Below are 24,430 nucleotides of genomic sequence, written 5' to 3' on the forward strand. Positions count from 1 at the left end.
TTTAAGAAACATAAAGAAAGGAAAATGTCTTAGTCTGAACCATCCTCCCCCCTGAGTCCCTTTTACAGAGTAGTTTGTACATGTCGAGTGTATAACACTGTTCTATGATGGTTTTCCTGATGGTATTTGTATTTCTGTATCCACTTTGGTGATCCTGTCATATCTGGGTTTTATAAACCACGATTATTTTTAAAACTCGCTCTGCCTCTCGACTCTTTTTTTTTTTTTCCTCTGTTGCTCTTCAGATTTTCGCTGCTCCAAACTATTCTAATGTCTCAGTTTGTCTCAGAGTTTAGTTTTAGGTCCAGCAGACGTCTCTGGAGGACGACAAGCTTTGCTGCAGTTCTGTGAGAGGTACATGCACATCAACACACATGCACGGAGCCCACAGCTCCGTCTCAGTTATTTGTATTGGTTGATTTCGGTTTCCTCTTCTGCATTGTTCCGTCATTGGTCCATCGTTGTTTGTTTTCTTTTTGTTAGCAGTGCATTTTGAAGTAGATTATAACCCTGTGCACCCTCACAGCTCATCTTAGTCATTCACCTGCCTCACCTATAAATAGATGTGCAGCCTGGTGGTGAAAAGCCGCGATGCAGGTCGACAAGATTGAGTTTTTGACAACTGTCCAAAAACAAAAAAAAGCTTGCAGACCTCATCCAAAAGCTGCAATTAGGGATTTGATGTATTTTTTTCCCTTTCGTTCCCAGTGGGTAGACGGAGTCTGACGCCGTCATGTTCGGTGTGCCAGTGAGGACAAATGAATCATCCTGAAAATCTCAATTCTTGGCAGAGAAAAAACACCCACGAAATCCAAGCAGAACATATAACTTTGTGACTAGTCACCATCAAACAACCCTCATAATCCAACAAGAACAAACATTTCCCCTAGAAAGAAAACCCAGTGAGAGAAAGACCAGTGTTGGCCTCGTAAAACATCAAAATCATATTACAAAACCTTCCTCAGAGTCTAAGTAAAACTAAATATAATCCAAATATCGACTTGTAACCCAAAAGGACGAGAAGTCCTTGAACGTCTCCAGTTGCGTGACGTCTGGGAATCTCCATGTGCCGTGACTGAGCGCTCCAGTGCAGCTTTAGTTCAAGTGTATCAGTGTTTTCACACACTGAGGACACTAAATACAAGGAAAGGAGGAACTTGTACAGCTAAATGCAATAAATCTTACTTTTACAGAGCTCATAATATTTAGTTTAGGCCTACAAACAACAACTTTCTTTATCAATCTGCTGAGTATTTTCTAAAGTATTTGTTTTGGTCTATGAAATTGTTCAGTTTTGTTTGATCAAAAGTCCAAAATCCAAATATATTCAGCTTACAGTGATTTGAAACAAAGAAAAACCAACAAATTCTCACAGTCGAGGAGCTGAAAGCAGCAGATTCTTCACAGCTCTGTTCAAAAAGTAAAAAACGATTAACAGATTAATTTTCTGCTCATCAACTAATGAATTAAACTAGTTAAAGTTTCAGCTCTGGTTTAGTTCTTGTTTACGCTATCACATGTTTCAGTCATTTTAAAGGCTCTTGGTTCACACGTCGAAGCTTCACTGAATGTTTTGTTAGCGTGTCTGCTGTTAAACAAACAACCTGCCAGTCAACGTCTAAGAAGGTCACAACTAGGTTGTTTATTTTGTGATAACTGATACAGGATAAATGTTATACATTCTATTTTAACACTGATATTTTGCTTTTATTTTCAATGTCAGTATGCAAAAAAAAGACGATACAAAGTAAACATTTAGTATCATGAATATGATACATAATTTGACTGCTTCATCCATATTAAACCAATTAATTTTGAGGACTCCTTGTTGCCCTGGTGATATCTTATTTAGCTACAACACAAAAAAGGGAAAAAATACAAAAAAACAAAATGCAAACATCAAGAGTTGGCTGACAGCAAACACTGTAAAGAACCACATGATCTTAAGATGTATTAATCAACTCGCGTAGATGCATATATAAAAATACAGGATCCCTGTGGTATATATGCACATACAGTAATAATGCAATTACTGGAGTTGTAGAGCCTGTACGGGGCATACAAACAGACAAAATGAAGAGAGCAGGATACACATACATACATACACACGTTTATCGGTATCTCTCCATATAAACACGCATAAACAAACCAACCAACCAACAAACAGAAGGCTCTCCGGCTTTAGAAGCTAAAAACTACACTTGACTTAAAAAAAAGAAAGAAAAAAGAAACAGACATTCACATTTCTGAAACTATTTCCATGATCTCATGACTTCTCACCTGATCAACCGTCTGTCCATCAGTCTGATCAACGTTTAGTGCCACCAAAGAATGAATGAACGACGATAAAGCTGAGGATGTTTTCTGCCGTCGTGTCCAGCTCGCCGCCATCGATCGAGGGCGGGTTCACTCTCACCGATTCTGTTACTGTCTGTGTTGGTCCTTTTTCTCCACGTCATCATCATCATCATCATCGTCGTCGTCCCTCCTCTCACCGCACACTCACTCACTGACTCGCTGTCCTGGGAGTCGGCGCCGTTTCTTCATCCAGGAGCGAACGTGAATGAGTGAACGTGTTGCAGAGGGAGGTGGAGAAGTGGGACTGCAGCTGTTTATGTCTGTGTTTAGTGTATGAATGTCCTGTACGTCCATGCATGTGTGTGTGTGTGTTTGTGTGTGTGTGTGCGTGTGTGTGTGGTGTATGTCCATCTCTGCGCGGGCCCCTACGGTGAGGCGGGTGCTTTGCTACCGCTGTAATGAACTTGGTATCTGTTCACCGCTTGCCCTTTCACCTCGGTCGACAGGCAGGTCGTCTTGCAGGGGATCATGTCCTCTTCCTCCTCTCCCATCAGCCAGTTCTGCACCGAGCGTTCGGCCGAGGCCGTGACATGATTGGCCAGCCAGCCCTGGTGCCACTTGTCGAAGCGTTCGTGCTGGTTCCCTGCCACTCTGTGCTGCGACTGTGGAGGAAGAGGGGGGAAAAAAATGTCAGTGCTTTGTTATGAGACCATGCAGAAAATGCCACACCGTCACCCAGATGCTCCACGTCGCCTCTCCGCACCGGTAAGCCAGTGACCTACCTTCCTGGCCTTGACCAGCGCTCCGCGGCGGTACATGTAATCCTCAGAGTTCATGACAAACACCATCTTGTGAGTGTTGAGTTTGAATCGACAGTCCAGACTCCCGGCGTTCTCCACACCCAGCTGGCGGTGCCACTCTCTCCTGCAGCGCATCGCCTCCACCTGCCGCACCTGCCAGCGACGGAAACGACGCAGGTTCCTACAAGAGGAGACACATTTATTAGGCCATATTGGATATTATGAACAACTGTGTGACATATCGATTAGTTTAAACAGAAATGTTACGCTTATCAACAAAAATGAGGAAAAGGTGGCAAAAGTGGCCCAAATCAGATTCTTTTTTTTTTTTTTGCACGTATGTGACTCATTTGTTTTTTTCCGAACAGTGTGATCAGCTCAAATCACATGGAAAGTGATCAGGAGAATTCTGATTTAGGCCACTTTCATATGTGGTCCTAAATCAGATACAGGTCTGAACAGTCGTTACAGAATCCAGCCGACTTCTACATCGCTGCCGCTCTGCTGACAGCCAACACAGAACAACTCCCACTGAACCGAGTGTTGTGGAGAGGCACTGACAGAGTAAAGGTAGCCTCTGACATCGTTTCTCGTCACGATCCCACACACACACACACACACGTAGCAGCCGGTGCTCCACAAAATGCCACAATTCAAAATTTGGCTCCTTCTAACTCGTCCTCGTTATCCTCTGCTCACGAATTCACAGACGCCCACCACACATCAACTTATAGGTGAAACCATGATCAGTGACTTCAGTTCGACAGCGTGCTGTGTGTGAGAAATAAATCTGAACTGAGCACCAAGGCTTGCAGCGTGAACGCGGGCGAATCCTCAACATTTTAAAAACAGGACAAGAACTTGAAGAATTACCATGCAGATGTGGAGCATCACCTGCTGACTTTGCCTGAGGGTGACGCGCTGCCTAAACCGATCTGGTATTAAAACATTTGTTTTATTTTAAAGGATAAAGAGCCCTCAGTAAATACTACAGATACATTTTAAAGGATCCGCTTCCTCGTCCATGATCAGATAACTCTTTTCAGCATTGTGCTTAAAATGTATCAAAGGACTCGGACAAATGAATGTAATAACAAAAACATCAGCACAACATTTTACCCTGAAGGTCTGAAAGAGACACGTTCAGCTTTAAGACGGTCTTTGTTTGCCGTGTTGAATTAATCATTAAATCTAGTACAATCTAGCGCACACATGGTACACAGGTACGTTCACTGAAAATGCAACTGTTCGGTCAAACAAAATGTTTTCAATAAGCTTGGTGCAGAAATTCAAACTTTCTTTTGGTGTTAATGTAGAGGTAAAAGAAAAAGATGTGATACCACTGACAGGCAGAGTGATCACAGGCTGAATCAGTTATACAGGACGGGTGGTTATGTGATTTGTATGTGCACGACTCAAAGTCTAAACCTCTAATGCCTGATGTGTAGACGTGAACTGCTACTGTACCTGGGCAGAAATACAGGTTTGAAGAAGTAGCCCTCTGCTTGAGAGCACAGGCTGGACTCTGTTCCTACAAACTGCTCCATGTAGCTCGACAGGCACTGAGGGAAGAGACAGCAGAGACACCTGATCACACCTGATCACACCTGATCACACATGGTCCACTAAGACTGATAAACTTGTAAACGTGTGCTTACCTGTACGTCTAACGGGTCATCAGCCTGGGCCTCCTCAGTGTCCAGCAGCTCGATGGTCATCGTCACATGACCCTTGTTTTGGAGAAACATCACCTGCAGACACACAAGAGAGAGACGGTGCTGTTAATGTAATTTTAGAGGACAGTAAAGTTTTAAAAGCATCTTCCACTGCAGCGAGATCAGAGGTTGATACGGTCGTGGACTTCTTGACTCAGACTGGTCAAACCCGAAACTAGATAAAAAGTAGCCACAGTGATTTGTTGACCGCTGTTTTGAGGCCTTAAGTTTCAGTTACAGGTGTTGCCACCTTGGTTTATTTATTGACGTTTGTTCCATGAAGACTGCCTGTGATTGGTTGGCCACAATGTAGTCCCACCTTAAAGCATACCCTGTTTCATCACCTATCATCTTGTTTTGAAGAAAACTGTAAAATAGCAACTGAAACCTTAAATGCATTAGGAAAATGTTTACTGAGCTAATAAATCAAGTGAGAAGTAGGTTCATTTCCTCAGACTTCCATTCATTCGGATTTCTTTTTGCAACCAGCAGAGTCGCCCCCTGCTGGACATTAGAAATAATGCAGGTTTAAGGCACTTCAACGTTTGCTTCACTTCTCAGACCCAGAGGCTACGCTCACTTCTTAATCACAGTCTGTGTGTTTAAGCTAAACATTTAGCGGCATCAGTTTCAAGGGACTTCAACCTCTTCTCAGCACCACCTTTAGGTTTTTCCTCTGTTTGTCCATCTTGCTACATTGTTTATCTGAAAGGGTCGGGGCCCCTGTGATTGCACACAGCATTTGGGTATTATCACGTGTAACATTCACCAAGAGCTCACCTTGAAGCAGTTCTCCTCAGCCATGACTCTCTCGGCTTTCCACTGATAGCTCGTCTCCCAGGCTGCTCTAACGCACTGCGAGGACAGGTTCCCCCCCGCTGCCCCCCTCTTCCTCTCAGCCAGGTAAAGATCCACCACCTGCAGACACACCTCGTCGCTCACCAGGTGCTGCAGCTGAAGCCAAAGAAAGAGCGAATTAGAGTACGTGTCCGTTAAATGTTGTACGTCTTCATCGGCTGACACTTAGTGCTCAGTGTGGCGTTTGACTCTGCTCACCTGCCGAATGATGTTGTGGATGACTTTGTCGATGGTAAAGCCGATGTAGGCGTGGATGGTGAACATCTCTCTCAGAGTGTCCTCGTACTGTGTGGAGTCCAGGTTACCGTCCAGCAGGCTTCTCACCATATCCAGGAAGGCTGGATAGTACTCCTCCAGCTCCACCTCACCTGTGGAGGCAAACAGACGTCACATCTCTAACAACAGCATGTCGACGCAGTCACGTAACCGAGAGAGAGAAAATTAGTCAGCAACTATTTTGATAATTGATTAAATTGGTTAAGTAATTGAAACTAAATACCAAACATTTGATAGTTGTTGGTTCTCAAATGTGAGACTTTGCTGCTTCTTCTTGATCTTACAGTTCAGTAAATATAACGTTTTGGGGTTTTGGAGTATAAGTCAGACTGAACAAGACATTTAATGATGCAAACTAGCACTGAACTGTGTAGTGATGGCATTTTTCACCAGTTTATGAAGTTTTATAGACCACACAGTTAACTGTGAGGATAGTCTGCAGGTTAGTCAATAAAATACTCATTAGTGTTGAGGGTTATAAAACAGGCTAACTGGCTGTTTATGACAGCTGGTTTACCAGGAGCTCAATGAGTTACGATAAACAAATGATCCAAAATCAATCAATATCATACACGTGCATTTTTAAAAATGACTTAACATGAATCACGCAAACCACTGTAGGACAACAAAACCAGACACTGAGCTACACCCCATAAAATTCCACCTCAACTTAGACAAAATGTTACACTTAGCTTTCAAGTCAGACCAATTAAAATCCCCTGAGCAGTATAACTGCTCTTATTTTGTTTCTCTTTCCAAACATTTAATTTTCAGCATTGTCCTGTTTCAAATCCTGGCAAACAAAGAACAGCATCAGTCCGTCAACACATCTGGAATATTTCAAACATGCCTTTATCATGTAGTATGAATATGACTCAACGCCATTAATCCTTTTATAATTTAGGTGGACTGAGTTTGTCTTAAATTAACTTTCTGATTCAGAGCTCATTAATTAACTCAGCTCCCTGATGAGGGTATATATATTACAGCTCTTGATCATAGTTCAAGGATCTAAAACAAAACACACCCTCCTACACTGAGCTTATTTGTACATGTTGAGTCAGACATGATGGCTGCTTGAACCAACTCAAACTAAATACTTTAATTGGGCCATTGTCAGATTTTCAGAACTAGTAGCTGAACTTACTGGGCTGTTTGAGGCGGAGCTCCATGGCGAGGTCACACGCCTTTTCTCTCCTTCCCTCTGCCATCAGCAGCCGCTCCCTGCTCTGCTCAGCTCGGTGCTCCAGCAGCTGCCGTTCTGCCTGCCGGTAAACCCGCAGCAGCCGCGAACACAGGGTCTGGTGCAGCCGCAAGAAGAAGTACCAGTTGTTGTTGACGAAGAAGAGGTTGTAGACGCCGTCCAGGTCCTTCTGGTGCTCTGCTTCTGGGTCGCGCAGGTCCACCTTCTCCACGGGGGCACCAGAGCCCGTCTCCATAGGTGTAGATCCAGGGGTGGACGAGGCTGTTCCTGCAGGCAGGCTCATGCTACTGGAGGTGGTGGAGGCCTCCGTGTCTGCAGGCTGGGATGGGCTGCAGCGCCTCCGCCTGGACTCCCCATTGAGCTGCTGCTGGGGTTGGGACTGGGTCTGCGGCTGTGACTGGGCAGGCTGAGGTTGGGACTGACTACCTGTGGCTGAGGCTGCTCCTGATGCATTATTAGAATTACCATTTCCTCCTGCTGCTCCTGCTCCAGCTCCTGCTGCTGCTGCTGCTGCTGCCACTGTCGCTCCTGCTGCTGCTGCTGCCACTGCCGCACCTCCTCCTCCTACTACTCCTCTCTCTCCCCCCTCATCAGGCTCAGCCTCCTCATCTGTCCAATCTTCAGTATCACTGAGCTCGCCACGCCGGGAGAAGAACAGGTCGGGGACAAAGTGCTGGATGATGCGCTTGATGTGGTCCTTGTCGTCCTTGTGGATGGTGGGCTGACGTTTGACATGGTAGATGATGAGCGAGGCGGCGTCCTCCAGGATCTGTTTGTCCTCGTATGTGAACACCATGTGAGGCTCGCTGGGTGAGGCCGCACCAGAGCCGTTACGGCCCTGCTGGCCAACACCTCCCTCTTCTGTGCTCTGCTCCTGACGCTGAGAGACACACAAAAAAACGCAGAGATTAAAAAAGGCAACTTCAGGAAGACACACTCTGACAATCGTGGGTTTTAATGGCTTTCACTTGTCAAATTGATTTTCCTACAAAAAAAAGAAGATCAATTGTTCAAAATATGATCAATTCCATTGCACTTTGACATTGTTTTTTCTCTTAACAGCAGCACTACACAAAGGATGGAAAGACAAACAATACCAACTCAAGGTCCATTTACTTGTTTACTTGAGAGCTTTTGACCAAACCATACAATTCTCCTCAGCAGAGCTACTGTAGATATTCAAACACTCTGTGATTCTAGTTGAAATCAAGTTGAAATTGTTAAATCATATACTACACATCAAGTTAAAAATATCATGAAGATTTTTGCGTGTTAAATTGTGCCAATGCTCCAGTATGGCTCAACACCTGAGCCAAAAATGACACAATAATGTAATTTGACACACGACTCCTTTTCATACTATATAAGCTCTCGTTGGGAAGGCAGAAAGGAAGTTTTTACCTCATCGTAAACACTCTCAATCTCATTGAGAAGACTCTTCGACCGCAGAGCCTTCATGTCGTTCTGTTTGAAGTTGACTCCTTGATGGTCGAGGGACTTGAGGTACGCCTTCTCGTACTGCTCCCTCCATATCTTATTGAAACCCTGCTGGGCCTCTCTCCACTCCTCCTCCTTGGCTTTCAACCTGTAGATGGAGACACACCTTAAATATCAACGTGTCACAAAACAAATCACGTCTATAAATGTGTTATGTGAAGTCGCTTGTGAACGTGGCAGTTTGATTTCAAGAATTGAAAAAGGTCCCATATTATGCAAAATGAACTTTTAAATGTCTTTTCAAAATAAATGTGTGTCCCTGGAGACCACAAATCTATATCCCCACCCACTAAAAGCCTCCTGAAGTCACCACACTGTCCACTATTGTTTTTTCCTCACCAACGCCAACTCCCACTAACAAGGCAAAAGCAAAGCACGCAAGTTGTTCTGTTCTTCTAAAACAGAGAGCGTTCAGACAGATGCTGAAAATAGCTGCAGCAGCCATGTCTGGTATGAGACAAATGTGTTTTTTTAACATTAAACATGTAAACCTGCTCTGGTGGGACGTCCAAATACAAGCAGGAACTTAAATTGAGCAGAAAATGGGACTTTTAAAGTATGTTTGGAAGGGAATGTACGTTTTTAAGAGATTACGTTGAAGTCCGCCATGTGTAAAACACACATTTCCAAATGCCTCCGTACAGTACAATGAATAAACACTTTAAATAATAAACACATTAAAAACACAGCTGCTGCTGGTTTGGTTCACCTTTGTTGGCAGGACGTACAAAGATCACTGCCTGTTCATACAAGGATCTCACTCATCCAAATCACCATTTCTATAACACCGTTACTTAAACTTGGCTGTTAATCCAAGTTAAATATGCCGTCTCATTTCAAGCAACTATCTTCTCTCCATATTCACAATTTTGATATGGTATCATACAATTAGAGCATCGTATCAATGTGTCTAATTGGCTACAATAGCAGTTCATGCACATAAAGATCTTAAACACAAGAATTCAGCCACTGAAATTTGTCCCTTAAATGTTTTACTGGTGAAGAAATAAAAGACAGTCCTGACCTCTTGAGCACCACAGGCACAGCGGTAGCAGGACTTCTCTTCAGTCCTTCAATGATCTCAGGAGCTTTGTCACCATAGATTCGATACACAGCACGCCGCTGGATGACCTCAGAGGTGCCGCCAAGGCAGTCGTCTAATCTGAACCGGTCCTGGTCCTCAGGTGAAAGACGGGAGAGTTTCTTCTGGACGCTCTCTAGCACCCTGATGGTGGCCAGGTTCGTCTCCAGAACCACATCCAACTAGAAGTGCAGAGTTACAGACATAAAGCATTTCAGCTACAGTTCAGACCTAAAGCTTTATTATCACCTCTTTTATGAAAGCAGGGACGCAAAGATAAAAACCACTGAGACAGGTGGGAAGTTTATACAAACCTCCCAGCTCTACAAGAAGTCATGTTATATTTATATAGCCTAAACATACAAATCACATTTTTCTTCAGAGGACTCAGAGGAATCTAATCCTCATTAGGGTGTACGTACCTCAAATCTTTCATCCTCGCAGCGATGCAGCTGTTCCTCGTAAGGAGTCTTCTTCGAGCTGACGAAGGTGGAGTCCTCTGACCAAGAGGGGAACGACACCCATGTGTCATTCAACACCTACACAAACATCAAACAGTTGATATTCATCAATGAGAAAACCCTTTCTACAGAAAATATTTTATAGTAACTATCATTTTCTACTTTTATGCTAGAAAACACAGCTGCATGCCAGCAAAGGCTGAGAAGAGGAGGACTGCTAGCATGTAAGCATGGATGTAAATCCATCAAAATCCTACACACACAGTACACACACAATTCATCTCATCTGTGACTGATACTGAGTAAACAGAAACTTTGTTTATGAGAAAACTCCACAGGGCACCTTAAAGCATCGCACTGATCTAGTGACAACTCTTCAGGAAAATTAACGTGGGTGTACCTCCTTGCATAGGGCAGTGCGTCCGCTGCATTTAGGCTGCTGATAGGTCTTGGGCAGTGCTCTGTAGCTGGACCCCAGGCGCTTGCAGGAGGCATAATCCACCTCCCTGCCCCCTCCCCCCTCCATGTAGCGATCCGACAGCCCTGACACAGCATGAGAGAGCTCTTTGTCCCCCAGAAATGACTTGAACTGTGTGTACAGTTCAGGAAACTTCCTGGAAGGAGATGGATGAAATCACGTCATGACAGATAAATCAGGAGGAGAACAGCTGACCAGAAGCCACACATCACCCCTCAGAATAATCCCACCAATATGATGTGAATGAGGATCAGCATTATGTTTTATTTCTTTTAGATCATATACATAATGCTCATATCAGAACCATTTCATATTCTTAAAAAAACAATCCAGAAAGCCTTTTATAGAAGTCAACATTTTTAACCCTTCAGAGTGCTTCATCTACAGGACCACACATTACGGTCTACACCTTCTGTCAGATCCTTGCATCAATTCATTTGTGCATCCATGTTTCTGGTCCCATCCAGCCATTTCACACATTTATCCACTTCCATCACATTTCCATCCACTCACCCCAGGAAAGGAGTGACTAATTGTAGCAGCTCCGCTCCCGAAACTACTTCCTGGTTAAACAAGGCGATGCAGCGCAGGAAGTTCTCATACACTTCCTGGCTTTTAAACAGGCGACGAACCTGAACGATGACAAGGAAATTAGACCAATCACATTATCAAAAGAAAAACAAAAAAACACACATCACAGTGGCAGCATTAGAGTACAGTGGCAGTGGCTCAAGGTAAAAGTACAAACTGAGGAAGAAGGTAATCTGGCGTTACTGCCATGGTAAAATATGCCTCACCTTATCAAAGAAGGAGAATTCTCTTAAGACTCCGTGTTTGCCAACTGAAGCAAAGGACTGATCTTTGGTACAGGAATACTTCATTTTTTTCTGAATTAAAAAAAATGAATAAATTCTTAACGATTTTCACATTTTGACATTATTCATTAAAAGTTTTACTGGTTGGAGCTTTTGAATTATTGTTTCAGAAACGATACAAAGAGCAGATGAACCTTTACAAGATCAAGGACATGTAGCCTGTACGTACACTGGCACATTGCCTTAGGCAGTCATTCTAAATTGAGAATTTACCTTGAGCAGTGGGGACATATGCTGCAGTAGGATGGGCCTGGGCCTCTTTTTATTCTGTTTGGTTATCGTGTCCTCTTCCTCCGGCCTTTTCAGCTGGTCTTTTCCCCCTGTCAGTGAACTCCCTGTGAACTACAGGAGAGGAAGCACACAGGAAAAGTCAGAAAACAGTGAAAAAGGCCCCCCGTTTCCCCAAAGGTGACACATTCAAATAGATTATTTTGTGTGATTAAGCGTCCAAAAGCCAAATATCTGTGCTTAACTTTTATAGAGGAGAAAAACTACACAGAAAACATTCACATTTGAGAAGCAAAAACCAGAGACAAATTACTTTAAGTTGATAAAATGATAATCAAAATAGTGGCAATTGATATTCTGTCAATCAATTTACTGATTTACTAAATCATTTCAGCTTTGCTTTGGACTTGCACTTCAATTACTGTGTTCAAAGAATGCTGAGTGACAAGAACTTATTTTGAAATAAATTGACAATTACAAATGTACAAAAACGACATTTCTGAACAGTAGCAATAAAAAAATGAAATAAAAAAAATGTCATTAGCAATTCAGATGTGATGCGTGTTCGGAAGAAGAAATTTCATCGGAAAATACTGTTTTTCTGCATAGACAGGCTAATTATTGTTTGTGTAACATTTCTATAGCATTTTGAAATTGCAACATAATTCATTTCTGTCTACTGCAGTTTTACTGACCAGCGATCTCTTAGCATCAGGTAAGAATTGTCCAAACTCAGCCAACAGGTCTTCTTGCCCCTTGAAAAGACTGGCAACTTTAGAAAACACCTCATCTTCTGTCATCCCACTGCTGCCTCGGCTGCCCCGACTCTCCTTCACCTCCAGCTGCTCCTTCTGAGGGGTGGCACGGAGGGAAAATGGTGATCAGAAGTGAGAAAATTAAACTTAAAACATTGTAAAAAGCAACACCAAGTTTAAATTATTTGGTCTGGCTGCATATGGTCATTAGCTTTAATGCAGGAGAGATCAACGCTGTCCTCCAAGTAACAGACAGCTGTTGAAATTTAATACTTAAAAATAGTACTTCAACTACAACCTTTATTCACTTCTATTATAATGAACAACTAAAAAGCAACTTAAAGCCCCACACTTTAACTCTACTGTACCTGATATGTGTGAAGAATCTCTAGGAAGGCTCTGTAGATCTCTGGGTGGTCCAGGAAACGGTTTTTGATCTTGTTCACGTAGCTGATGGCACTGTCAAACTCTACGGGGCTCGTCTCTGAGGCAGGTGGGGATACAGACGAGGTGGTTGCCTGATTCTGGCTCTCTCTGCTAGTCAGGGGAAGAGAGAGCCTGCTGGGAGGCTCTGGAGGTCCTGCTGGGGTTGATGAAGATTGGGACTCTGATGAGGCCGCCTTGGCTTCAGTGGTCTGAGCAGGTCCAGATTCGACTTGGGCGGCAGACGCACTACCTGAGTTCGAAGTCACTGCAGAGGCAGTAAGACTCTTCCCCTGCTGGCCCGGGGATACCTGGAAAGGCGAAAGACAGAAAGAGGAAGTTAAACTGTACGATTAGAGACAAGGGGCCCTCAACCTTCAACAACACCACTTAGTCAAACTCTTTGTTTGTTAAGAATCCCATAGTGCAATGTGCCACATTTTATAGATTTCAAAAAGATAATGTCCTTTCTCACTTCCACCTCAGAGAACATTACATGTGTATAGTGTACACAGCTTAGATTTTCTAGGGCACTCTACATATACATATTGCAGAATTCAGACACTCAAGACAAATGGTCAACAGTACATACTGTGCACTGTAAACAGGGAGAAAAACATTCATTCACTCCTTGACAACATTAAACACATGCTGTGTCTTCTATAAGCGAGTAATATCACACTTGTATTGGGTGAAATATCTTTACCCAAAATGACATTTTAGTGTCTCCACTATTATGTGAAATGGAGAATCAATAAAAGGCTCAGAGATGCAACTTCTTCAATACAAAAATGTAGATCTGAGCCATACCAAGTAACACATTCTAAAATGAATATGGCTGTCAGATTGCTTTTAATGCAAACATACTCTGCAGGTGACACACACACACACACGTTGCCCAAACAAATTCCTCAGTCAAGCCATTTTGTTCCCAAACAAGAAAATCTCAGAGAAAAACATCAGTGACATTTGGTTCTTCAAATAAAAGCTGAGGATTTTTTTTCAGTTGATTGTTCTTTAGGTAGCAAAGGTATATTAAAAATCCTTTAGTCTGACCTGAAAGTGATCTCTGCGTTCTGTATGATTTGTTTTCTGACAGACAAAACTGAACATTCTTCATACCAAATGTGAACTGAATTGAAACTAAATCTGAGCTACAGCAAGCCACTTAATCAGTTTTGAATCACAGTGTATCAAAACTTCCAATGTATCCTGTGTCTTATAAATCAAATCAAAATCGCAGACAATCCTATGTATCAGACTGTCACTCAGTTGCCACTTTATTATTAGGTACATGTAGCTAAAACTAATGCACTCTAATACAACAGTAATACATTAAAACTGCCTTCATCATCTTAAAATTACCGTTTTTTGTTGAGATTGTTTTAAAACACGTTGATTTAACTTTACGGACATTAGCTTTAGCCAGGTGTACCAACTGAGTGTATATGTATGATTCAGCACGGCCTATTTGGGATCTTATATAGAATTCAAAAGTTGAAATGTATCTCCAAACAACAAAAAGGGCGGTACTTCAGTAGTTAAAAGGGAATAAGAAGAAGAAATAATCCCCTCATGTCTTGATTATTTCTGTGAACTTAATTAAAAACTAAATCAGCTGCCAATTTAAAATACAGCACCTCTCAGCAAACCACAAGTTTGTAATGATGCATCTGCTGAACATTGGATAGGTTTGATGTAAATAAAGCACTAGTTTAGAGAATTTATCAACTTCAGCTGTGAGGAGAACGTCTTACCTGCGTGGAGAACGGAGACTGGAGGAAAGCCACCCCATTCTTGGGGACCTCTATCCGATACCCCGGTGGTAGAAAGGCATTGAAGCCCAAGACGAGGTCTGGGTGTCCGTGGAAGAGTTGTGACACGCGGTTTATCACCCCGGGTGTGTCGATACTATTCAGGAGAACAGGCAGACACAGACACATTAGTGGTGTGGATGGAGATTACCTTCATCTCTCATACGCTGCATGACAACAACTACCCATCAAAAAGAGAGTAAAACCTGCTGGATATTAGATAATAGGGATGCAATCCTGCAATTTTGCAGGCTCCACCATTCAATATCTCAAGAGTCTGTGTTAAGAATCATCTCATTACATGTGCTTTACTACTTTTGTCACAGTTTTCACATCTACGCTTTTTATGTATATATATATATATGTGTGTGTGTGTGTGTGTGTGTGTGTGTGTGTGTGCATTGTGCATAGAGATTAAATGTTTATGCTTAAGTTAAATGTGTATTTACTTTGTTCAGCTTTGTTGTTTATGTGCAGGTACACATGAGCAGAGGAAAAACCAAAGTGAGATTCCTTGTATGTGTTCACATACTTGCGCGATGCCGCTTCTAAAGCTACAAAACTTTGCACACAAATACCTCTGCGACTTGAACTCTTTCATGATGTCGAGAAACTTGTTGTATATGCCGGGATCGTTGGCAAATCGAATTTTGACTTGGTCCAGATACGACAAGGCATCTTCAACCTGAGCACAGAGTGGGGAAAAAAACCAAAAACAAGAAAATCATCAGTGCAGCACAAAGCACAATCAGCCTCACCTGGACCTGGGGGAAACCTATTTGGCAAACATCCTGTTGCAATGATGGTGAAGAAGGATCTTACGGAGGTGTACAACACAGCTGTCAAAAAAGAGCTTCACCATGTTTAACTGGCTTGTCTACACATCAGTGATATATACAGCATAATAACTGCATGCATTGGCAAGCACATTACACTTAAACTGCAATCTGATATATCTGTATTGCAGAAGATAATAAGTGGATTTTTTGACACTAAGTTACATAAATAGGTAATGTTTTCTGTCTGCATTGTCAGCTGAAGTGCTGTACTAAGAAACCCACTAGTTAGCTGTACAAGCAGCCGCTAAATAAATAAATAAACAGGTGAATAGCAGACACACTAAACAGCTTTTGTTCACTGGACCTCGGCTCTTTTTTTATCCACAACATCCAGGCTAGGTTAGCTTTGGATAACAAAGCACCGTGACAAACACAAACACACACACATATATATTTATATAAATATAAACGTCTACAGAGGGCTGTTGTAGCTAGCATTAGCCCAACAGCCAGCCAACTGACGATAATAACTCCTCCAACACTTTCCCCACAAACACAAATGAGCACAATACGTTTTTAGCCACAGCTGGTCCCAGTCCAACGGTGTCGTGTTGGCAAAAAACGTCGTGATAAGACCGAGACACGGCGGTAACAAAGACATGTGTAATGAAGCTGCTAATGAACCGAAGTAGCCGCTCTTGGCTAGCCTGGCTGTCGTCCTCCACTTTGTTCAGGGAGGCTGAAAAAACCAACAAGGAGGAACTTCCCACAACCGAGGTCTGAGTTACCGTTTGGCTCACCGAGGCTGCTGCTGACACCCTGAATAGGAAAACTACCGCTAAAATGTCTCACTCGGACATTCATTAACGAGACACGGCTCCCACGTCTAACCTTAAATGTCAGCGTTGGGCTGTTTAGCAATGAATTACTTTTAACAGGCCAGCGAGCTAACTAACGCTAGCCGAGCCGAGCCGAGCCGAGCCTTTCACTACTCTCTCGACGAGAGGGGAGCAGAAGAGAGAAAAGCCTCAAATCCGACGCAAAAACAAAATGGTTCAGGGACTTTTCCCCGTGTCGTGTCCGATGTCTTTCTTACCTTCAGCTTCTGGAAGTGCTGCTGCTGCACTTGCTTTTGTGTTATAACGTAAGGCTTGTCTTGAATTTGGTTTATTTGCTTCGCGGCGCTGTGTGCTTGAATCTTCGCCATTATCCCGGCGACGGGAGGCTTCACACCGCTACCACAACTTGAGAGGGACGCTTCGGGGGTTACCTCCAGTCGCTGGCTAGCCGACAAACCTTCCTCTCGGTCGGGGAGCCAGCCTGCCAGCGAGCAAACCCTACTTTGCCTGGGCTGGACAGTCTCGGCACAGCGCAGAGGGACGGACGATCCAGCGGAGTGGAGGGTGATGACAGACGAGCTGCTACTCGCCGCGACTTTGACCAAACATCACCGTCGATTTAAAACAAGTCGAGGAGAGAAGCGACGGGAAAATAAGCTACGGGGACAATGGTTGCCGTTTATCGTATTTAAAATAACTATCGCCTGTCTCTTTAAATTCGGCGGCAGCGGTCTGTCTTGGCGTCCGGAAGCCAGAGTAGGAGTGAAAAACTGAGAAAAAAAAGAAAAAGGAGTGAAAAATTGAACTGCGCAGCCGCAACGATGGGAGGAGCTGAGTTCACAAGAATCAGATTGCTCCTCTCTCCCCCTCCTCTGCTACAAAGGAACAATGTTACTCCATGCAAAACGATAGCCACACAGTTCACACTGTACCCACAACTACAACACCAGCGACAGCCTGACACAGACGGATCAGCTCATGACAGCCATCTGCAGCTCATTCATGAGCAAACACCTTCAGGCAGTTCAATAAAAGGAGCGGGAGGCAGTTTGCAACAACTTTATTGTATTTTTGAACGCATTTCAATGGAGACAGGAGCAAATGTGTGGCTTTAAAATGATTTAATGGGTGATTTTTACATCAAGAGGGGTAATGAGAATAGAAAAACAATAGTTATAGGTATTTGTGCATTTTCTAGCTACTGCAAAGTGGTTATTTTGCCACTGAAAGGTGCTGTTAAAACTATGAGGCATCCCCCTAAGAGGCTTTGGCAGCAAGTTTCCACCTCTGTAGCCACTGTTGGAAAGTCAGTCCTCCCTTACTGACTTCAGGTAGGACATGCTGGGCTGGCCTCTCCCACCTAAATGTATGAACACACACACAAAACAGAAGGAAATTAACCAACAAACCAGACCCGAGTAACTCCTGAGTTAGTAAAGTATAAATCGAAAATAATACAAGCACATTCATGTTACTAAGAAAATCTAGATGCAATCAAAGCAGCTCAGATTTAAGTCAGTTTACTAAAAGAAACAATTAAAGAGCACGACCAAGATCTTCTTTTAATAGTTCATCATATCATTTTTGATAAAATTTCATTGAACACATGGCAGGATGAAATATTCAGAGTATTTTGATGTTGTAATATCTCATCAAAATACATTGTTACATTTTACGTTTGGAGAGCAAAATTAAGTCAAAACACATCAAAGTACAATGTTAAAGTTGAACCAGGAAGGAGTTCTTGAAAAACTGACATCTGTTCAGAGCAGGCTGTTTGAGTGACAACTTGTCACATTTGCTTTCCTTTTCACCTTTTCCCCTAATACATTTCTCAGATTGAGAAATGTATTCCTCCTTTACAGGCATGTTTTTAAAGTAAAGTACAGACTATAAAAATGGTAAATGTGGCGCAGCCATTGTGTTGCAGCAGGTTATTTGCTTTGTTCCTCACCAGTATGAGATGGCAGTTTTGACTTGGGCCCCATAAGAAAGGCCTTGGGCGCAGCGTTGGGTGAGGCCTCTGGCTCTTGGTACCAGAGACTTCAGAAGCTTCTGATCCTCGTCCACGACTCTGGATAGCAGAGCTAAGAGGCATAGTGTAGACAAACAGTAGTTCTGTTGTTACTAAAACTGATAAAAATGTTTTAAATATCGAATACAGCACTTCTTACTCTATATTTTAAGCATGATAAAAGATTCACTCTTGGCGAGTTCCCCTGTTTACCGTTTTGATCAGATGCATGCAGCAACTCTGCTTCCTTCTGTATTTTCTGCAGAGTAGCAGAGTGAAGGTGCAGTAACCGACGGAGAAAACGCAACTCAAGCTGCTGGGAGCGTGTCTGGGAACACAACTCCTCTGGAGCCTGAAGTGTAAAAAAAAAGAAGAGAAAAAGTACATGAGTCAGCAATGGAAAAAGAGGTAAAGGTGAATAAATTCCATGAAATGAAATTCTTACTATCTGAGAGTAAAAACTACACACTGAGTGTCTGTGATATCCCTAAAAAGCAAATTCACAACCGCCTAGAAAGTACAGGGCTGTCAGTGTTGTGCCAGTGTGCAATAAGAACTGATTTTCATGGATATTATTCTAAACAGATCTGCATGTGAGAGGCTTGGGGTCAAGAGGTGACGGTCAGCTGTTTCATCAAAACCACTCTGCACATGTAAACTTTGAGGAGTGAAGTGTAGGAGCTGCTAGCATAAATTTTATAGGAATGCAGCCAGTGTCCACAGACAGGCTTCACATGCAAAGTTGTGCATTTAAACTTAATTGAGAACGTGAAGTTAAAGACTCCTTTGAAGTGTATAATGCTAGATTGTGAGAAATTATAGAGACACTGAAGCCGAGAGACGTAAAGTGACCAAGCCACCAGCTCAAACATCTACAAAAAAGGCAGTAGAACATTCACTTTGTGAAGATGAGTGACAAAGAAACAAACAAAAAGTGTTTCTCTGGCCAAGAAGACAAAGAAGAGGGAGATCTCACTTTGTCACAGCAGACTGATGCACTATAAGGCCAGACTCACCCTGGACAGTGGGAACGCCAGGCTCTGACACACGCTGCTGAAGGTCGGGGACTGTAAGCGATGGATGGACAACCATGATGCAGGGACTCTTTGCTTTCTGAGACAACAGAGAAAAATTCACTTTGATTAGATTAGATTTTCTTGTGATGCACTAATGAAAGTCAAACTGTGTTCTCCACAGATGTACCACAGATGAAGTAGGACATATTTCAGTGTTCTGCCTCTCTCATCTTCCTCACTCTGTGAATTTGTAGTTGATCATGAAATGCATAAGATCTCAAACAAAAACTTGACAGCGTGTGTCAAGTGACCCTTTGTGGTTTATTGCCAAATACACGTTTTACTGCCAATATAATGAGTATTTGGACACACTCAGTTTGGGTGTTAATTCAGGAGCTTTTTAGGAGTGTGGTTACGTACTAAGCAGGTAACAGACATCTTGTTCTTACCCTTCAACAGTCCTACGGTCCAGAGCAAGAAGTGAAACTGCTGCCAACTGTCTGCCCTCCTTGGAAATGGAGTTCCTCAGACTGTTGGCTGCAGTGGTGACATCTTCAAACTGTGGCACCAGTTTGTCCTGGATGAATTCTTGTAACTAAAGCAAGACACAGGGATAGGAATGTCAAAAAATTAACTTAGCTCAAAGAGACCAAAATATTTCTTTCACCACAGAATGAAGCAAAATCTTAAAAACAATCTTTCTACTTCATTGTCATAGATGGAGAACATCCAAACCTCCATGTGCCGACGGATCAGCTCTGTTTTGGCCTTGGAGTTCCCCTTAATCAGACCTCTGATGTGCTCCTGTCTGAGATCCTGGTGAGACAGAATATGTCTAATGATGGAGAAACACTGACATCTCTGCATATCAAGTTCATGAAGGTTCATCTCCAGACAGTTAACAGCACACATAATCAAATCCTCTGGACCACATTTTCTTGAATAATTACTGATGTATTTATGTAGAAAATGCGTGATCCAACAGTGATGCAGGCAAAGGTTATGAGAGGTCTCATATTGTCAATTCTCTCTCACCACTAGGTGTCTGAAGTCAAGGATGCTCTGCCACTGGCTGCGGAGGTTCCTAAGGGCCTCCTGTCTGCTTCTGGCATACTGGTCAAGCTGGATACACCGTTCTCTGATGTAATCCCTCGCTGTTGCTTGCATCACACACTGGAGCTCCACCTCTAGGGCTGACCTGATGGCAACAAAGAAAAAAACAAAGTCAATTCCTTAATACAACTTTTTCATTTGTGATCATTGACTATATTTTGACTATAAGCCGTATTTGTCTTTGTAACATGTTTATTGACAAATATAAACATAAAAAAATAGCAAGATAAAAACAGAAGACAAGCGAGGAACGTGATGAAACTGAGATAAAATGAAAAAGAAATAATTGAGTTTTCATTTAAAACACGTGACAATAATGAGCTCCTGCTGTTAAAGAATTCTGCGGCACTATTCCTGGGATAATACACTTTTTTCATGACTCAGAGCTTCATCAATTTAGTCAACAATGAGTCAGCTTACAGCGCCATGGTGTCATTGTGGAGCTCGGCTGCAATACCAGACACCTCCAGCTCAGCCTCGTTCTTGCGGGCTTGCAGCTGTTTGCGGAGCTTCTGTGCTCTGGAGCGAGTCTGGGCCAGTTCCACCAAACTTTGCTCCACCTCTTCCCAAGCAGCCTGGATAAACAAACGTGCAATTCCACAAATGTTTTAATCACAAATGCCAGGAAACACGTGAACATATGTTCTTCTGCCTTAAACGTCTTGAATATCACATTACAGTGTATGTGCATGTTTGTATTTAACACCTCTAACAGGGCCTTAACAGGTGGCAACTCATCATCCTCCTCTGCTGACACGTCCAGTAGGCGATCGCTTTCATATCGGAATCTGCAATCAAAATTCTACATAAATACTCTAAACACAGACAACTTTGAGGGTTTTACAGCCTCAACAGGAAGAGAGAGCATTATCATAATGTTGACGTTTACCGTAGAGCTGTCACATCTTGTGTCACATCCAGAGAGGCGAGTTTCTCCTCTAGTTCCCTCTGCTCTCTGGAAGCTAAACACTCCAAAGCTGAGAGGACATGGTTTGGAGGATAACCATCCAGCATGTTCTGATGACGCGACAAGCAGCAACATGTTAATTCAAAGCGAAAACTAGCAGTATATCACTGTACAGTATATAGTGAAGTGAACTCAAAATACACCAACCTCCACAGCACTCAGCCAGTAGTGAAACATAGCAGTCCTTTGCTCATAAGTCATACTGAGAGGGAGAAAAGAGAGAGGCAAATAATTAAAGAAAGAAGAAGTTGACAATATTCTGTAAGATTGTTGATTTCTCTGTATTCACTGAAGTCCTTACTGTTTGGCTGCAGAGTGTGCTGGTTTCAGCTCACTCTCTTGTAAAGACTGATAGAAGTGGATCCTGTCGTCACACAGCTCTCTCACTTCACGCTAATGGAGAAAAACAGCAGAAATGGGATGATTTCCTTTAGTCAGCAGCTGATGTTTCACAAACATCTTGGTCTACATTACTTAGATATGTGTGAAGAATTGCTGATCAACTTATGTTTTCTTTAAAATGAGCAGATTTCAACCAATTTTTTTTTAAAACAGCTGGCAAAAGACCGTCAGATCAGTGTCCATCTGGTACTATGAAATTATTCTAAAGATACAAAGACATGTAATAAAAAGACCAGCAGCAATCTGTTTCTGTTCCCACCCAAGGCCTCAATCATTACTCCCTATATAATACTATTAATACTATATATATATATATATATACAGACACAGTACTTTACTCTATAGTGAGCAATAGATTGAGATTTCAGACACTCCTGAATCATCATCATTGACAAATGTAGAGTCGTATAACTGCAGAGCATTGCCTTGTGGGATTGTTAGCAGAAAGTAGTGTGCATCACATGGACACAGAATTTTTGAGAGCTCACTCAAAACAAAAATGACAGAAGGTAAATGTAGTATATATTGCGCACTATACAATAAACAGGGAGGGATTACAAATACATCCACTGTGTAGCATTTTGTCACTGGGCCTGGTAATTCCTAATTTTGGGGCCTTTCTGACAGACAAGTACTAATCAATAGCAGCAATGCTCTCGCATTGCACATTCCAGATAAAGTGCACCTAAACTCTACTGAGAAAACACAGACCAGATTCAGGCTGCTCTTACCAGGACCTGTGCCTCTGCTGCAGCTTTGGAGTTGAGGTTTTCACCATCACTGCTGCTGGAAGGCTTATTATCAAACACAACTTCAATCTCAGCTTTCCTGCAACACACAATACAGTTCTTACTTAGGTAATGTGAGATTAGTACGTATGTGTAAATGATCCCACTTCTATCATTACTATTTACTTAACCTTTCAATGTTCTGCTTCACCTGGTCATTTGTTCCAGTGCCTGGCAGTGCCCACTGATCTTTTGCGTGTCACTGGAAAGCACCTTGCGGTCCAAGACGCAGCGCTGCCTGAAGGCCTGTAGGAGCAGCTCTCTGCGCCGGCTGTCCTCCACCTGGGCCCAGTTACGGCTGATGGACTGCTCTGTGGGTAAATAGTAGGGGTAAGGGATCACGTTTATAATATTGTTGAACTATGGAGCAGTGAGCTGGCTTTCTGCCTCCTGACCACAGCGACCGCTAAAGGAGTAATGTGGTGTGATCAAATAAGAAGCCCTTACTGCATGTGATGGACTAACCTTGTGTAGCCAGCTGTTCCTCCGTTCCACTGATCTGAGAGTCCAGGTGACCGATTTCAGCTTTCAGCTGCTCAATCTGTTTCTGAAGCTCTCTCTGCTTAGCAGCCTCACTCTGGCTCTCAGCCTGCTTCAGCTGAGCATGCAAAAACACCAGCAGATAACGAACATATTATTAGGATTAATTACGTTCTACATCCAGCAGATAATTAGGAAATAGAAATGAGTCACAAGGAGGGAAAACAAGCTGCACGCTACCTCTTTGTCTTGAAGAGCTTTGTACCTTGAAGATCAGAATGTCAAGGAGATTAATGGATAAATGCTTAGTAGACAGTGGTCATGGCAGCTGAAGAAAGTCAGTGTACGCTGAGCGATACAGGGTATGGGAACAGGGCATTTTTACATTAGTTTGGTTATTTATATCACAGTAGACAGGGCACAGAGAAAGAGATAGTGGGAACAGGATGAAGCATAATGGTCCATAGCAAGGTTTGAACCACCAGGACCACACAAGAAAGGTGTCCAAGACAATGACAATTTACAGAACATAAACATACCAACAGCATCAAGTCTTGAGGAAGATACTGACTCTCTTCTGCCTAAATGAACTCAGTGAAATGTACAACAGCCATAAAATTACTAAAATGTACACATCATGGTGCCATGGCTATTGCAAAGACAGTGGTGGGTTAAAAATCCTCAGTCAGGGTCTAAAAGGATACCACAGGAGATTTCCACGCATGATCCTCACGTTTCTGTAAAAAGAGAAGTAACTTTAGAGACCAGGCCATTTATCAGATGCCATGTTGATATTTATAAACAAACAGATGAGCATTGCTCTTAGTATGAATGATCAAGATGTGACAGAACAGGGGGGCAGTGTAAAGACTAACCTCTGCTGAAAAACATGTTGGATGACATATTTCCATATTGACTTCCCTGTCCCAACACAGAGCCTTGAAATCAAATCATCAGCATTACGTTAGTTCAACGCCGCAAATTCAGCATCCATTGTCAGGACTTATGTTCCAACAAAGATAGTAGGGAAAGTACAAACAGGCTGATACCCACGTTTTACAATAGCTGTCATTCGGCAGGCTGTCCGGGGGCAGACTGAACTCCTCTGTCGCCCAACGCTTCAACTCCTGCACAAGATTTCTGTCCGCCATCGTGACTGAAAACACATATATACAACTTATAGCTAGTTAGCTTAGCAACACTAGCAGGCTAGCTGCTATGCTAGCTAGCCAAGGTCGCTAATGCGAATTATACTCCGTGAACTTTCTC

At 42.7% G+C, this 24,430-nt stretch overlaps 2 protein-coding genes across 3 annotated transcripts; both read right to left on the reverse strand.

The window, feature by feature from the left end:
* Positions 1-1,632: 1,632 nt before the first annotated feature.
* Positions 1,633-16,775, reverse strand: sin3b (SIN3 transcription regulator family member B). Of its 2 annotated transcripts, XM_070832325.1 has the most exons (20): positions 16,639-16,775; positions 15,342-15,448; positions 14,707-14,860; positions 12,895-13,260; positions 12,467-12,622; positions 11,757-11,885; positions 11,466-11,555; positions 11,182-11,300; positions 10,591-10,804; positions 10,152-10,268; positions 9,673-9,911; positions 8,553-8,736; positions 7,707-8,031; positions 7,095-7,676; positions 5,870-6,039; positions 5,594-5,767; positions 4,757-4,849; positions 4,566-4,660; positions 3,081-3,279; positions 1,633-2,960 (listed from the first exon to the last, which is right to left on the reverse strand). In XM_070832325.1, exons 1-20 carry the CDS (start codon positions 16,747-16,749, stop codon positions 2,724-2,726), a joined length of 3,861 nt encoding a protein of 1,286 aa, XP_070688426.1. In that variant the 5' UTR covers positions 16,750-16,775; the 3' UTR covers positions 1,633-2,723. The 2 variants fall into 2 exon arrangements, with proteins under 2 accessions (XP_070688426.1, XP_070688425.1); XM_070832324.1 differs by having other exon boundaries at positions 7,095-8,031.
* Positions 16,776-17,380: 605 nt separating this feature from the next.
* Positions 17,381-24,338, reverse strand: haus5 (HAUS augmin-like complex, subunit 5). Its single transcript, XM_070832472.1, has 19 exons — positions 24,215-24,338; positions 24,037-24,099; positions 23,866-23,898; positions 23,402-23,426; positions 23,147-23,279; positions 22,833-22,992; positions 22,625-22,721; positions 21,793-21,884; positions 21,639-21,693; positions 21,414-21,541; positions 21,231-21,312; positions 20,945-21,099; positions 20,447-20,609; positions 20,147-20,227; positions 19,861-20,006; positions 19,412-19,508; positions 18,609-18,747; positions 18,336-18,468; positions 17,381-17,741 (listed from the first exon to the last, which is right to left on the reverse strand). The coding sequence occupies exons 1-19, from the start codon at positions 24,310-24,312 to the stop codon at positions 17,639-17,641; spliced, it is 1,983 nt and encodes a 660-aa protein (XP_070688573.1). The 5' UTR covers positions 24,313-24,338; the 3' UTR covers positions 17,381-17,638.
* Between the last annotated feature and the right edge of the window lie 92 nt (positions 24,339-24,430).

This window comes from Pempheris klunzingeri, chromosome 6 (genome assembly GCF_042242105.1).
Source record: "Pempheris klunzingeri isolate RE-2024b chromosome 6, fPemKlu1.hap1, whole genome shotgun sequence".
NCBI lineage: Eukaryota > Metazoa > Chordata > Actinopteri > Acropomatiformes > Pempheridae > Pempheris > Pempheris klunzingeri.